The sequence below is a fragment of the Anoplopoma fimbria genome, chromosome 13 (assembly GCF_027596085.1).
Source record: "Anoplopoma fimbria isolate UVic2021 breed Golden Eagle Sablefish chromosome 13, Afim_UVic_2022, whole genome shotgun sequence".
NCBI lineage: Eukaryota > Metazoa > Chordata > Actinopteri > Perciformes > Anoplopomatidae > Anoplopoma > Anoplopoma fimbria.
In genome coordinates this window covers 23,501,303-23,517,648 of record NC_072461.1, presented here as the reverse complement: position 1 = coordinate 23,517,648, position 16,346 = coordinate 23,501,303, and the positions used below count along the sequence as shown (strand labels likewise).

Sequence of the window (16,346 nt, the reverse complement as noted above, 5' to 3'; positions counted from 1 at the left end):
AATGTAGAAAAAAATGGAAATAAAGAAAAACCATTGAATGAGAAGGTGTGTCCAAACCTTTGACTGGTACTGTATATATAATATTTTATATTATGCAGCCTTTGTTATTGGTCTGACATCCATGATTTCACCCTTTTCACTTGGTTTTGGTTTTGAACGACAGAAAGTTTGGACATAAACTCAAGTTAAAATAATAGTATTGTGATAAACATATAAAGTGTATTTTGGGGAATTATTTCACAAACTTTTCTATGTATCTATCTTGGTTACTATTCTTGATTTCAACTCCATGTTTTAATAATGACATCATCCTCCTCATGACAGTTAATCATCAGTGGAAACCATTCATCATTGACAAACAATATCATTTAATGAGGGGGGGCGTGGCTTTGAGGTTACGCAATACAATAAAAAAAAACGTGATGACGTAGGCAACATTTCAGCCAATGGCAGCCTCGGAAGTGACTCAGACAACCGGAAGTAGGCTGAACATTTTGTTTTTCCGCTTTGCACATTTTTTTAACATCGACGTCGTCTCTACCGCCGCAATTTAAATGGACGGCTGGAGTCGGACACACAGGACGTATTTAGGAAGTTAGAGCGAATAATGTGAAGGAAGAGAGACGATGTGCTCGACGGGAACCAACAGGGAGCTGCAGCGGACGTGTAAGTCGCTTATATACGGGTTCTATATGTCGTTGTCATCGCAACGCTCCGTAACTAGGCAGCGGAGAAAAAGAACGCAGGGGGGCGTTCAAGAATGTCGGAGATTCGAGTTTCGGGAGAATGAGTACGTCAGTCTGGTTTTGTATTTAATTGTGGTTGTCCTTTATTTTACAGCGTCCGACCCCGCTCTGCTGCTGGAGCTGAAGACCAGGCGTCCGCCGTCCTTGGAGGGCAGAGCGGGATGCGAGACATGGAGCGTGGACTTCTCCCCGGACGGAGCCTGGTTCGCCTGGTCGATGGGACACGGCATCGTCTGGGTGGTCGCCTGGCCGCTCGACTCTCTGTACGTTTAGAATGGACGTGATGCGTTCAGGTGTCGCTCGTACATTCGGGTTGTGTCACAAAGGATGAATATTGTGGTTGTTTTTAAGCCACAATGGGTTAGGGATATGTAATTAATGCCTGACTTTAATTATAATATTTAAGAGTGAAAATATGATTACACCTTTTTCTTTGCATAACTAAAATGTTTATTTAAATGCAACAATGATGAAAATATAATTACATGCAACAATAATAATTTTTCTTTGCTAGCTTGTAAAAAAATGTTTATTTAAATGCAACAATGATAATAATAATAATAATAATACCACCTTTTTTCTTTGCTGTTTATTTAAATGCAAAAATAATAATAATAATAATTACACCTTTTTCTTTGCTAGCTTGTAATGTTTATTTAAAAAAAATGTTTATTTAAATGCTAGCTTGTAAAAAAATGTTTATAATAATAATAATAATAATAATTACACCTTTTGTCTTTGCTAGATTGTAAAAAAAAATGTTTATTTAAATGCAACAATGATAATAATAAATAATAATAATAATAATAATAATAATAATTACACCTTTTTTATTTTGCAATGATAATAATAATAACTTGTAAAAAAAATAGGTTTATTTATCGGGTTGTGTCACAGTGGGTTAGGAAAAGGATAAATATTGTGCTTGTTTTCAAATACAATAAGAGTGAAAATATGATTACACCTTTTTCTTTGTGGGTTTATTTAAATGCAACAATAATAATAATAATTAATGCCTTTGACTTTAAAAAAAATGTTTATTTCGACCCATTAGAAATACAATAAGAGTGAAAATATGATTACACCTTTTTCTTTGCATAACTAAAAAAATAAAAATGTTTATTTAAACTTTAATAATTGAAAATATGATTACACCTTTTTCTTTGCATAACTAAAAAAAAAAAATGTTTATTTAAATGCAACAATAATAATAATAATTACACCTTTTTCTTTGCATAACTTGTAAAAAAAAATTGGTTTATTTAAATGCAACAATGACTGTCACAAATAAACAAAACATTGTGCAACAAATATTCTAATCCCAATAGTCAAATAAGAAAGAATGGTGTTTATTCATTCAGGCTAAAAACTAAAATAACGACCATGTTTGTCTTGAATGTCAAAGACTTAGTGATAAAAAGTTGCATTATGAAATTAAATGGTATGTTGGGGAAAAAGATATTGCGAAATAGAAAGACATTTTGAAATAAAAATGAACTGCAATAAACAGCTTTTGATGGGCTAGTGAAAAGATGAAGAATTAAAAATAGTATTTTGCATAGAGTTTTTAATATTTATTGGATTACTTCACAATTTTATAGCTTTATTAAATATTAAGATACTTGTTTACTTTTTTATTTATTATTTAAAGTGTCTTATGTATTTATTAATATTAAAGCCTTTGGGACTTTACATTATTTGCTCTGGAGTTAGTACACTTTAAATTATTTGATAACTGCAATTTAGGTACCAAATATTTAAACAATACCTTTAACAAAGCCATCAAATTGCTTTATTTAAAATGTAAATAAGATAAATATGCCTGCTTAAAGAAGTAGTCTACATTAATAACAGAAACTATGTGATCAAGTGAAAGAGCCGAAGAATCTTATCAGTGCCAACTTTAAACATTGGACAATTAAATAATAATATGGAGGTAGCAGAGGCAATATAAAAGGAAGCAAATCAAATATAATGGGTGTAACGATATAACGATAATGATGATAACTGTGATATTTATAAATAAACAATGATATTATAGTTATAATGCACATTACATTACAGTCATTTAGCAGACGCTTTTATCCAAAGCGACTTACAATCAGTAGTATATTACATATCATTCACCCATTCACACACTGATGACAGGCTACCATGCAAGGTGCCACCATCAGACTCTAACTAACATTCATCATCCAGTCCACACCGATGGCAAGCCTTCAGGAGCAACTTGGGGTTAAGTGTCTTGCCCAAGGACACATCGACTGAAGCTGGGTATCGAACCACCGATCCTCTGATTGGAGAACTACCTTGCTCTCCACTACGCCACAGCCGCCTCATATGATAATATTTTGTAAATAAGCCAGCGCCTGTTAAGTTATTTCATATACACGTTGATGATTACAGACTCTCTCTGCCTCCCTGCTCTTGCATTTTCAGTGTAATTAATTTGGCAAAATAAGAGAAAATACACAAAGAAAAAGATGAATTTGGCTGATAACGTTATTATTGTTTTTTAAATTTTCTTTAGATATATGTTATATGTTATGGTGAATTATTTTGTCCACGATAATCATGTAGTGAATATATCAACACAGCCCTGGTTGGAACCAGAGAAATCCGTCTTTCCTGATGTATGAACCTCACTGTTGGGTCGTTTACGTCTGTATCCCACAGCACTTAAAGGCAGCATCTTTCAACCACCAGCTCCGGCTTCTCACCTGCCCACATTAGAGTGCTTTTTATGGCATCTGCTTACTCGATGCTCTTCTCGCCCACAGAGACAGTCAGAATGGAGAGACCGACCGAGGAGACAAGAGCTTCAGTTGTGGTCATCCCGTTTGGGGCCTCGCCTTCGGACCCAGACCCCATAAATCAGCTGCAGCTGCAAGGCCGGCTAAAGCATCATCAAACGGAAACAACAGCCTGCTTCTGGCCACCGGCCTGGAGAACGGGGTGATCAAAATCTGGAATGTGTTAACAGGTGAGATCTTCATTTCTGCTGGTGAAGGTGTCACCTTTGCCGGGGTAAGCTGATCTTTTAAAACGCTTTATTTTATGTGTTTTCAGGTGAAGCTGTATTTGACCTCCACGGCCATGAAGGTGTCGTGAGAGACCTGGTCTTCCCTCAGAACGGGACGCTCACACTCATATCGACCTCTCGGGACAAGACTTTGAGGATTTGGGACCTGGCTCAGAAAGGTGTGTGTGTGTGCAGTGTGTACTTTAAGAACTCCAGACTCCTCAACCACTAAATCCTAAAACATTTTCAGGCGGGTAATGTTTCACCTCCTCTCATGTGCTAACATAATTATGAGTGGTGTTCACAAACAGTCCTACTGATATAACTGTTAGTGTTTGCTTATCAAAATGCAATGCAAACACACTGTTTCATGAGTAAGGAAGTGGTTGTTTACATTCAGGGAGGAACTAACTGAAGACCGATTGCATTATAAAACATGCTTTGTTTAGTTTTAATGAAATTTCCGTTACACTTAATCCAGCTGTACTGTGCATTACTGTAAACATTTTTTTAAAGCATATCAGATGTTTGTATATTGATACCAAGCCTTTAAGGCAGCCAATGGTTTCATTTAATACCAAGCAGCTCACTGAGGTTGATAATCCACCCCAAAACACAATTATTTAATTAACATTTAAGACTTAACATTTATCTTCCTGTAAAGCAATACTACAATTTGACAAATCTCACAAGAATGGTATTTCCAGCTCAGATTTAATGCAATAGGTAACGAATGTCACATTATACATTCATGATGTACTTGCCAGTTTTTTGGTTTGGTTTGGTTTTGGGTATGCAATATCAAATGTTGGAGCATCCTTGAACGCACCCTTGAACGCACCCTGGTCAAACATTAATGCCAATAAAGGCTGAAGGCGAGGTGTTACCCAACACTTTTCAAGGCTCTGCAAACCAAGTCTGATACTGTGTTGTTTTGAAGGGAAGCAGTGGCTGCCATGAATGTTGGAAAACAATCTAGAGGCTCATGGGATGCATTGATAAGCAGCGGCTATTAAGCATCAGGGGCGTGCAATTTTTGTTTTTGAATAATCATTTTTCTGCTCTGTGTATTTAGCACCTCGCCCATGTGTTTTGTCACCGTGCAGTCAAACTGAACTAAACCTCCTGTTAGAATGCGACAGGTCGAAGCAAACAAATGTTTATGTTCACACATATACCAGTCACATTCTCCAACACCTCAGGAGATAAATGTGTGAACGTTGTATTTTCTATCCTGTGATGATTTTAGCATTGTGTCTCGTTCTGTTCAGTTAGACGTTGGTTTCTTTCTGTTGCAGGTAAAAAGGTGCAGGTGCTCTCTGGCCACAAAGACTGGATCAGCTGCTGCTGCGTATCTTCAGACTGCAGCATGATTGCTTCTGTCGGCAGATTTGACAGAGTGAGTTGTTTTTTTCTGTCTGTAAATATAATATTTCAGTTATTGTTGATTTTCTACTGTTTTTTATTGCTTATTTATAATACTTGTTTTTTTATTTCATTTTTATCTTGCCTTTCTTTTACTATGTCTCTTGTGTGCACTTTACCCTATGCTGCTGTAAGCCTACAAATTTTCCCGCTGCGGGACGAATAAAAGATTATCTTATCTTATCTTATCTTAAGCATGTTGATTCTTATTCAAGGCAGAGACATTGCAACACAGAAACACAAAAATATGTGACTGTAGATCCCGAAGGACATTTTGTTTTGTTTGTTTTTAAGTAGTTATACATTTTTATCTATGTGTAGATTAAACGACAATACTTTACTGTTGCACAACTTTGTTAATATAATCCTGCATCAAGTATTTCAGGTATTTTTCTTTTCAACTCTTCTCCCTCAGGGTTTTCCCGATCATTATAGCAGCATTTCCTTTTTTATGGCTACTCATTTGATTTGCACTAACTTTAATTAATTGTTTTTGACAGGCAGGTATTAAACTAAATTGGGTTTAACTGAGTCACATCTAGCTTTTAAGACATTTCTTTCCAGTGCAGAGTTTTGGCTAAGTCTGTCGCTTACGACTATGTAACAAGTTATGTAGTTTGATTTTTTTTTTTGTCCTCTTTTGTGTGGAGACATTTGGAGCACCGGGGAGCTCTTCCCACTCCTGTCAAACTACTAATTTGACACCTTCACATTTGCAAAGAAAAGCAGGCAGCTTAACATTGTGTAATACCAGAGTTTAAGATCACAGTTACACTTTAAACTGTTTCGCTGCGTGTTCCAGCCTGTCCTGTTGACATTTACTGAGTCAGTACATCGTTAAGAATCAAATTGCTAGATTTTTTGGCATTGAAACTTCTGCAATAACTTCTGTAGGGCAGAATTAACCAATGTTATTCCACATTAAAAACCTTACAGCAAGGCATAAAAGACTCCTTTGTGATTTCACCTCATTAGATGGTGTGTCTGTGGAGTCTGCGGTCTTATACGTTCATCAGGAACCTGGCAGGAGGGATCCACAAGACCTTGTACCTCCTCTCCTCCTGTGACTTCTCTCCTGACGGGGCGTTGCTCGCCACCGCCGCCTTCAGTGGATCCAGCTGGTGGATCGACCTCTGGGACCCGTACACTGCAGAGAAACTGGCCACTCTGGTGTAAGTTTACACACGTTTATCCTGAACTTTCAACTGGGTGGCAAATGCATCTCGGACTGCACTTTTTTTGACACATGAAGACAGTAAATAGCATATCTAATGCTAATACTGTCGGTAAACATTTTTAAATACAAAACTTGATTTTGCTCCAAGAAATTGGATTTTGAGTTTTATTTTTGATGGCAGTTTATTTCAATGCACAAATGAGTTTGAAGCTGTGAACAGAACACATCCTACACTGTCACTATCACTGTTTACATCTGATTCATTGCCTGAAAGTACTTCCTGGTGTCCTATATCTTGTGCAACCTGTTTTCGGGTTAGCATATAATGTGTAATCTAACATCTAAGTCATAAGCACTACTGATGTCTGACTATGACTACTACGGGGAAATATCATTCTTAAAATCTCCTACGTTTTTTCTTTTCTTCACAGTGACTATTTTGAAGATTACGGGCAAAACCAAATCTCAGCAATACAGTTCTCTCCCAACGGTTTGCACTTGGCGATGGTGACCGACGACAGGTGGGTAGTTTACTAGCTCCCATCTCATAAATCTTTTATATTATGTAATCATGTAAACGTTTCCCTCAACAGACAGAAATGATTTCAGACGGATGTTTCGTTATTTCAGAGCTCTCCGGATCTGGGAGCCGGGGCAGAAAGGGATGGAGATGCAGACCAAAGTGGACCGAGACTCTAATGGACTCTGCTGCAAATACCATCCACAGGGGGGAGTGGTCGCCACGGGGTAAAACAAAAACTCAAGCTCCCGTCACAATTTTTTTTATTTATTTGAATATAAAAAAGACTTTCAGAGTTTAGTTTAGAAAATGCTGTATCTTGTGGAGGCTGGATTCAGCATAGAGTCATAGTGGATGTCAGTGGTGACTCAGTTACAAGACGAAAAAGAAATATCAAAACAGTCATAGAACTTCTTAACCCATTTCCCTGCATGACATTCGCATGCTTAACATGCTCCAAACTCAAATGTTTTAGCCGTAACATAACCGTAGAATGATCGTCCAGTTAATTGCTCAACAATTGACAATTTCGATCATTAATCAAACATATTATTAATTAATTTATCACAGAAAAATGACAAATATTTGCTAGTTCAAGCTTCACAGATGTAGGGAACACATACGCCACCTACAGAAACACACAGTACAGTGTCTCATATAAATTTGCTTGTGTTTCAGTTTAAAGTAGCTCAAATTCTCAAAATATATCCGTCACTTAACCAGCTTTTATTTCTTACGCATTAAATGAAACAACTGCTTCCAGTGCTTTTACTAAAACTGCCCTCCCCCCTATTTAACATCTCATATGCAAAACAATTAACGTTTTACACCTGCAATTTTCATCGTAAGCGAGATATCCTTTTCTAGTTTGCATGTTTTCCCTACATTAAGCCTTCTTATTTTTTTATTGGTTTATTTGGTAGGGACAGAGCACATTAATAAAACATTTCTGTAAATGTACCAGTGTTAGAGAAGAGGCTATTTTTCATCTGTAGTCCCAAGACAGATGTTTAAAGTCACCCTAAAAACAGAATATAAGATTAAAATGACAAAGTTATGCATTATTTACCTTTTACAAAGGTTACAGAAACAATATAAGAAGAGAGAATATTAATATAAGTAGTAACATAATTCAGGACACCCTTGTACATAGTCAAGTACGTTCTTGGCCCCCACATAACTGACACTAACCACCCCCTCTCCTGTGACAGAACCAGAGACGGCCACGTGAGGTTCTGGAAGGCCCCCCGGACGGTGCCCAGCCTGTGCCACCTGTGCCGATCCATCCTGCGCCACTCGGTCTCCACCCACCAGATGGAGCCGCTGCCCCTCCCCAAGAGGATCCTCCAGTACCTCACCTACAGGAACATCCCCGACCGCCTCAAGACCTGCTGCTCCTCCGACGAAGAGGACTGGGAGGGTTAAATAGGAACACTAACACAATGCAACAACTGACATTAACAGCGAGTGATTGTCACGCATAACAAAAAAAAAAAGAAAAGAGCCTTTAGTTTGCAGATCGAGATTAGCACAGGAAACATCTCTCAAAGTAATCTACTTTAGATGCAGCCTTCCTACATTAAGGATTTCATTTATTGCACTACATCTGTAAGACGATGCATATCATGTTCACATGCTTAATTGACTTGAATATCACCATTTTATACTATTAATTTATTGTGTAAATATCAAATATATACATATGTATTTCTAATTTCTGTGTTTATCATAAAACAGCACATACTACTGTACTTACTGCGCTGTACCTGCACATGTTAATTGTTAATAGAAGATAACAGAGACCGGAAATATAGGAAATTGTTTTATTAAACACATTCAAACACATTTGTAACATTTGTTATGGCATGTTTCTTGACACATTTCTTTGACATCATCGCATATTTCTAATGGATGGATTTATGACAGTAAATTTTCCAAATCCACATTTTAAGTGACCAAATGATCATCTTTTTTATTATGAGTAACAAACGACTGCCTTCCATTTTCCTCAGTTTGTATGCAGATGTAAGTGACTAACATAGTTAAGAGCATTCGTTTCTTTGCTGTGCATCAATTATTTTGAGCACTGGAGGGCAACCATGCAGCAATTACTTATGAGTATCTATTTTCTTTCTAAATAAGCTCAACTGAAGTGACGCCGCCTATTTCTCATCATGAAAAGTGTACTGATCAGTGATGGTAGTCACCAAGGGATTTGCTGAAAAGGTTCCCCTTCACCGTTGGTTTGCATTCAAGAAAGACAGAACTTCTTTGTGGCGTACGGCGGTTACTTTATCTATGAGGCCTCACTGACCACCAGGTCTCTGACGGCCTGGAAAGCTGCAACCATGGAGCTCAGCTGGATCTTCTCATTGGTTCCTGAGGCGAGCCTGTGTCTGAGGAGATGACACGCAATGAGTCCAAAAGCAACACTTTAATGATATTACAGTTATTAGTTTATGAGAGGAAGCACAAGTGATCTCACGTACTCGATGTCAGCCAACTTGATGAGCAGACCAATCCGAATCGCTGGAGGAAAGTCCACTGGAAAAGGGGAAAAAAAATTAATAGAAATACAGATACTTGGAATCAAAATGAAGAACTGAAGGTTATTCTACTAGACATTGTTAAGTCATGTGACAGTCAACATGTAAACCACACACATCTTTAAATTGGTTATCATGCTTGGGCCCTTGCATAAAAAAACATGCAACTACTAAAGCAAAAATAGCTAAAAGGCATCAAAATGGAGAAATATTCAGCACTTGTATCGTGCTCAGAGGTTGGTGGGATTTAACCCCCAGTAATTTCTCTTAAATGGAAAATTCATTTTAAAACATAGCCTCCTGGTTTTAAACTAAATATGACCTTTTCCCTTGAAGAAAAACTTACCTCTGTGTATGAGCAGATGAACCTCAGTGAGGATGTCGTTCAGGGCCAAACCTTTCAACGTCTTCAGCTGAAGGATTTCTGTGAATGACGTGTTAAAGAGTACTAACACAAAGGATTTAACCCAAGAAATCCCAAAACCTTGTATCAAATCATGCAAAACATGTGTTGCATGGTAAATATGTTGATGTGCTCCTGCAATTATCAGCCATTTGTATTTCAAATCGTCCAGTTTGAAAGTGAGTTGACTGGTAGATTTAACTATTTAGCTACAGCTAGCTTCTATTAAGTATAATCGGTTGCAAGAAAGAAATGCACTGAATATGCAGCAACTTCAAGATGTTGAGCTTTTTCTTAATTGTACAGAATAATACTTTAAACGCTGGTAGACATTTCACAAGTAAAAAAAAAAAAAAAAAAAAGGTTGTAGTTTAGGGAATAGAAATATAGATTTATTATTCTAACGTAAAGCTTCCAGAGTGGATTTTCCTGAAGGATACCCTTGTACGCGGAGGTGAAGTCTTTGTTCAGTGACCAGTCGAGGATGTTTGCTATGTCTGAGCGGAGGGGGTGACCTGTGCAGGTGTACACTGTGTCCTCTGTGACCTTCCCGTACGCCATACTGGTGCTCTTAAAAAAAAAAAAAAAAAAAAAAAATCACAGGTGGAAAACAGATGGTACATTTTACTTCTACAATGAATCTTTAAAAATATGTTTTCAGCTGTTTTAAAGCACAATATGAATGAAAACACTGAAACTTAAAGTAAAAAGTGACACATCACAATGAGGCAAAATGATCAAGACGAGCTTTTGGTCGTACCTGCAGTATGTTGAGCGATCTTCTCATATCGCCTGATGATAAGGTCACAATGGCCTTCATTCCACCTGGATTTATGTCAATACTGAAACAAAAACATCCACTCTTTCAAATCAACAGTCAGATCAATGTAAAGCTTAATTCCTCTATTAAAAAGAAATGTATTATTGTCAAACAAACGATTGGTTGGTTTCTTCGATTTCTCGCTGATGGTATAAATTAAATATTTTATTTTCATCATCAGTCCCAGCAAAAAAACTATGTTTGCTGAAATCTGTGCTTCTCTTTTGTTTATTTTACTAAAATAATTCCTCACTGTGCTATAAAATACCAACACATTTTCTGTGAAACCCCAACCATTAGCATGATAACAAATAAGAAAATTATTTTGGATATAGTCTCACAAGTTTCAGGGAAAAACAAGTGCTAATAGGATTAAGTAAGCATGAACTTAAATACACACAGCGCCTTCAAATCTCTTTCTTCTACCTCAGATTTATTTATTGGTAGATGGAGAAGAAAACATTCTCCACACACACACTCACCTCTCCTGCTGTACAACATATTCTAGCCGAGGGATCATCTGGTCCGGGGACAGCGGGCCGAAGCGAAATCTGGTGCATCGCGACTGCAGAGCTGGGATGATCTTAGACAGGTAGTTGCAGATCAGACAGAACCGAGTGTTTTCTGTATACTTCTCAATCACTGACAGAGAGAGAGAGAGAGAGAGAGAGAGAGAGAGAGAGAGAGAGAGAGAGAGAGAGAGATGAGAGCAGGAGAAACACAAGTTAGAAATCAATGTAACTAAGAAATTAGAAAAATACAACTTTGTAGCTTAGAGACACTTGATTTTCTGAATTCTTGTTGGGAACATCCACACTGTTCACACCTTCCTGCTATGTTACTTCAACTAGAAACTACATATGCTTGTTAATGACTATGTACAATTTCTTATATGAATAATAATAAGAACCGCAAATTGTTCCAGTTTAACAATAGTTAAAACCAAATCTTCCAATAGGTATTACTATTTTAGGGTGAGTATCAGTGTGTACCAGCAGATATGCAGTAATTCACCAGTAAGCAAATTGCCTGGCTGCTCAGTGAGCCGTGTGGCTCACAGTGGGCACCAACCGGCCGAACAGATGGCTTACCTCGCCGCAATGCATTCTGGGCATCCTGGGTCATGTGATCGGCCTCGTCCAGTATCACCAACTTAAAGCCCCTCCTGGAGGACAAGAGGGTTCGAAAGAAAAGGTAGCAGTTTAAATAACTCCCCTTGCAGTTATGAGTTTTACATAAAAGAATTAAGAACATTAATTTCTGAATTGAGTCATGTGACAAGTTTTGAGGACATATTTTTTTTGTCTTACTTGAAGATGGTCCTGGTGCTGGCAAAACTCAGAACGGGACCTCGTACAACATCAATACCTCTGTCATCTGATGCGTTTAGCTGCAAAACAAAACTAGACATCAAATCAAAGAGACACGTGGTTTTGTCGCTAAACTACCGAAGATGCAACGTTAAAAAGATAAGCCCAATAAACCAAAAAGCTTGTTATGAGGAGCTGTTATATACCTCCAACACCATGGAGGTGAACTCCTTCTCCTTGTACAGCTGCTTGGCACAGGCGAGGATGGTGGAGGTTTTGCCGGTTCCGGGGGGGCCATAGAACAAGAGATGGGGAAGCTTGTCCTCACTGATAAACTTCTGGACTGAAGATTTGACATAAGATAAAATAAGATAATCCTTTATTAGTCCCGCAGCGGGGACATTTACAGGATTACAGCAGCATGGATATAGTTCAAACAAGAGACATTGTAGAAAAAAAAACTGTATTATAAATAAGTAATAAAAGTACTAAACAGGAAAGAATATTAAATAAGTGAAAAACAAATTTAAAAAAAATTCACAATAACTAAAAAATAATAGTAGTTATAGTATTGCACAGAAGAGATGCAAAACAAGGTAAAAAAAAACAAGGAAACACAATGAACAGTCTGAAAATGAACTTTTGAATGGCGTTATTAATTTAAAACATCGGTGGACAATAAAGGCAATCAGGACAGAGAGTCACCCCAACACAGGGAATAGTACAATTGTGTAATTCATATTTATGTACTATTAAGGGTTACTTGTGCTGGATCACTTTATAATGAGGAATACATATTATTTCTGGTAGTTCTCATACTTACTGGTGCTCAGAATATCTTTGTGTGAGATCAGATCATCAAGTTTCTGTGGTCTGTACTTTTCAACCCTGGAATATAGAGAAGAAAGACATCATCCAATCAATAATGTGATCAATAATAAATACATCCAATTGCTAAATAACAAATGACTGCAACATTAGGAGAAGTTACAGTAAGAATAGCACAATGTCTTGCAAAACGAACTGCATTAAGAATAACTACTTTTAAAGCAACCTACTTGCATATTTGGGTAAATATATGTTATAATATTTGACTTATGAAATAAATCAAATGTTTAGATACCACTCTGCAATTCGGCATTCATATACCTGCAATATGCATGCACAGAAATGTCATACACATGTTCTTTATGATTGTTTCCTAGTAGACACTGCAGCTCTTCCGTCTGGTTAAAGTGGCATCAAGGCAAAGCTAGGATGCATTGACTAGTTATTATGTATGCAGAATTAAAAGGAAGCTCACATGGCTTAATATGCAATATACCTTATGATATACCAGAAAATATAACATTAATGTGCCTTAATGCAGCAGCAAGAATCCATTTTTTTGTATGCAATATCCAATATCATATCCTATTTTTGATAAAGACTCTGAACTCACCACGGTAGGTTTCTTTCCTGCAGTGGTATTTTATTTGTAGAAGCCATTTGTCCTGTTAAACTGTGTATTTAGCTCTCAGCTGGGCTCAATGCTTGCAGAGTTCTTAGCACTTCCGCTTTGGCACTTTGGCGCGCTCCGCAACAAAAACGTGCGTCTGACGTCACGGCGTACAGCCAATGGGATCGCTCTGCCAGCTCAAATGGGCGGGGTCTCGGTGACAACACCAATGCCCACTGTAAAACGTGTGTGAGACAGCAAAAAGACACTAAATGTGACATTTCTAGTTTTTAAAAAAACATATACAATGCTGAATATATTGTTAGTCCACTTTGTAAATACCTTTGAGGAAAAAATATATTATTAAAATAATTTATATCATTATTAAAATACCCTGAGCCTTCCACTTAGCACTTATTGTATTCATATGAGTCTGTTGCACTTATTGTATTCGTATTAGTCACTTATTGTATTCATATTAGTTTGTTGCACTTATTGTATTGCACTTATTGTATTAGTTTGTAGCACTTATTGTATTCGTATTAGTTTGTTGCACTTATTGTAGCACTTATTAGTTTGTTGCACTTATTGTATTCCTATTAGTTTGTTGCACTTATTGTATTCGTATTAGTCTGTTGCACTTATTGTATTCGTATTAGTCTGTTGCACTTATTGTATTCGTATTAGTCTGTTGCACTTATTGTATTCGTATTAGTTTGTTGCACTTATTGTATTCGTATTAGTTTGTTGCACTTATTGTATTCGTATTAGTTTGTAGCACTTATTGTATTCGTATTAGTTTGTTGCACTTATTGTATTCACTTATGTAGTTTGTTGCACTTATTGTATTCGTATTAGTTTGTTGCACTTATTGTATTCGTATTAGTTTGTTTCTGCACTATACTTTTGCTCTGGTTTATGCTCTTAGATGCTTGTTTAAGAAAGGAGATGCACTTATGACTTCTGGTGACTAGTAGTTCTCTTGAATACCTATGTTGAATACACTTATTGTAAGTCGCTTTGGATAAAAGCGTCTGCTAAATGACTGTAATGTAATGTAATGTAAAATAATTCAACAGAGAGTCAGCTTAATGCGGTGATTTATCTTTCTCTCTTTACCAAACAGTGGTTTCAACAGGGCCGGTCCCAATGCTGTCTGAAGTCTTTGCAGGTGACACATAGATAATGCCATAAACATTTTTACCAGTGTCCCCCTCTGCCTCATGGGAAATGGCATTGTTGTATAGTGTATAGAGAGGCAAACCCATGTGAATTTTACATGTCCTTAACATTATGATACTGCTATGATCCGTTAGTTATGGTTGTGAAGCATGATCGAACAATAAAAAAGTCTGTAGTCTTGGCCATACAATTTTACACACACACCTCCAAATTTCTGCTAAATTTCAGGAATATAGCCTATTCATTCCCCTCTTAAACTAACTCTTTATATAAAAATTAACCTTTTTTGTATAGCAATTTATTTTCAATCATGAGAAATGACACTTTATCTTTGGAAATGACACTTCAAGACACAAAGGGACAGTCTGAGAACAGCCTGGTCTCTATAACTCATAAAAACTGTCCTGTGTCTGTACATACAATATGTCCTACATTCAGTTATCTAATGATCTTCAGATCATTTGTACCTGATCTTGCAGTGCCATTTGATGGAATGATAAAGACAGTTTTGTTCAAGCCTTTTCTGTACTAATTTAAATGTATTTTCAGTTATGGGGACAATATTTGGCAATCAAATATTGTTATTTATATACATATGTCAGAAAGTGCAATGTAGCTGCGTATTTTTCAGAGAGTGTGTCTTGCCTGCATTTGGATGACTTTTTTTAATCCAATTTATCCTCATAGCAGTATAGTTTCCAACCTTTTTTGGCTTGTGACTCTTAAAATGAAGCAGTGTCTTGATGCCATGTAAAAGATTAATGATACGATACCTTAATCATGATTTTATACGGTGTAACTTTAACGCCGCCATCTTGCCCAGGACCCCCTTGTAAAAAGGATTCCAAATCACGATGGAATTATCCTGGCTAAATAAGGGTTAAATGTAAATAAAATAAATATATTTTTAAGGTCTGGATTCTAATTTTCTTTAATCAGGTAACCTCATTGAGAACAAGATTTGTTTTGCAAGAGAGACCTGAGTACAGAAGAAGAAATAACAATAAAGACACACAATAAAACACAGCTAGTCACACTCAAACACTCAACAGAAACAATCACACACATCTCTAAAAAGATAGAAAATGTAAGGTTAAAATGCTACATTTAACATATGTTATGTTATGTTATGTTATACGTAAAAGAAAAGTTACATAAAATCCCTGTAAAGTCATGAGGACAAAACAGCTCCACTGACCAACTCATGCTAGCATTTGTATCTACATTTCATTGTCGTTGTTTTTTGCATTTTTGTGTTGATGTATATACTTTTGCATTTTAATTTTTCATGTTGTACATAATAGTTGAATGTTTATCCTTTGTTCCTCTTGGATCTCCTTGTGTTTTTTTGTTTATTTGTCTATTTCTTTGTATTAGTGAGCGGAAGAAACCGGAGTCAAATTCCTTTTATGCTTATGCATACATGGCCAATAAAGCTGATTCTGATTCTGAGCAATAGAAACAGTGCTCCAATACCCGCACTCACATACTATTTAGTATGCCATAATGGATTAAGTATGTACCAACATATGTTAAATGCAGGATGTATTTCTGCAGTATTCAAGCCAGCATGCAAGGTGAATTTATAACAAAGTGGTATGTCCAAACTGAGTGCATACTGCAAGCTACAGTACGCACTTTGTAAGGGCAGCTGCAGGATGTACTGAAAGTAAAAACAAAAAGTATGCGATCTGGAACGCAGTGTTTGTGTAGTCTATAAATGTACATATATTACATTACATTACATTACAGTCATT

General features: G+C 36.7%; 2 protein-coding genes across 2 annotated transcripts; one reads left to right on the top strand and one right to left on the bottom strand.

The window, feature by feature from the left end:
* Nucleotides 1–490: 490 nt before the first annotated feature.
* wsb2 (WD repeat and SOCS box containing 2) lies at nt 491–8,735 on the top strand. The gene is made up of 9 exons (XM_054610477.1): nt 491–666; nt 841–1,009; nt 3,527–3,729; nt 3,816–3,947; nt 5,067–5,167; nt 6,169–6,365; nt 6,802–6,891; nt 7,001–7,117; nt 8,102–8,735. Exons 1-9 carry the CDS (start codon nt 627–629, stop codon nt 8,313–8,315), a joined length of 1,263 nt encoding a protein of 420 aa, XP_054466452.1. The 5' UTR covers nt 491–626; the 3' UTR covers nt 8,316–8,735.
* A 97-nt stretch (nt 8,736–8,832) lies between these two features.
* On the bottom strand, nt 8,833–13,549 carry rfc5 (replication factor C (activator 1) 5). The gene is made up of 11 exons (XM_054610478.1): nt 13,411–13,549; nt 12,793–12,857; nt 12,176–12,312; nt 11,970–12,049; nt 11,751–11,824; nt 11,142–11,301; nt 10,600–10,681; nt 10,280–10,409; nt 9,783–9,860; nt 9,380–9,434; nt 8,833–9,286 (listed from the first exon to the last, which is right to left on the bottom strand). The coding sequence occupies exons 1-11, from the start codon at nt 13,455–13,457 to the stop codon at nt 9,187–9,189; spliced, it is 1,008 nt and encodes a 335-aa protein (XP_054466453.1). The 5' UTR covers nt 13,458–13,549; the 3' UTR covers nt 8,833–9,186.
* Between the last annotated feature and the right edge of the window lie 2,797 nt (nt 13,550–16,346).

What these genes read in the sequence shown, in the direction of transcription:
- wsb2 (XM_054610477.1), top strand. Translation starts at nt 627, where the DNA reads ATGTGCTCGACGGGAACCAACAGGGAGCTGCAGCGGACGT. An exon ending in GCCTGGCCGCTCGACTCTCT is followed by an intron (nt 1,010 to 3,526) that starts GTACGTTTAGAA and finishes TCTCGCCCACAG; the next exon opens with AGACAGTCAGAATGGAGAGA. An exon ending in GAGAAACTGGCCACTCTGGT is followed by an intron (nt 6,366 to 6,801) that starts GTAAGTTTACAC and finishes TTTTCTTCACAG; the next exon opens with TGACTATTTTGAAGATTACG.
- rfc5 (XM_054610478.1), bottom strand. Translation starts at nt 13,457, where the DNA reads ATGGCTTCTACAAATAAAATACCACTGCAGGAAAGAAACCTACCGTG. An exon ending in TCACCTCCATGGTGTTGGAG is followed by an intron (nt 12,050 to 12,175) that starts GTATATAACAGC and finishes TTTGTTTTGCAG; the next exon opens with CTAAACGCATCAGATGACAG. An exon ending in TCATCTGCTCATACACAGAG is followed by an intron (nt 9,435 to 9,782) that starts GTAAGTTTTTCT and finishes CCCCTTTTCCAG; the next exon opens with TGGACTTTCCTCCAGCGATT.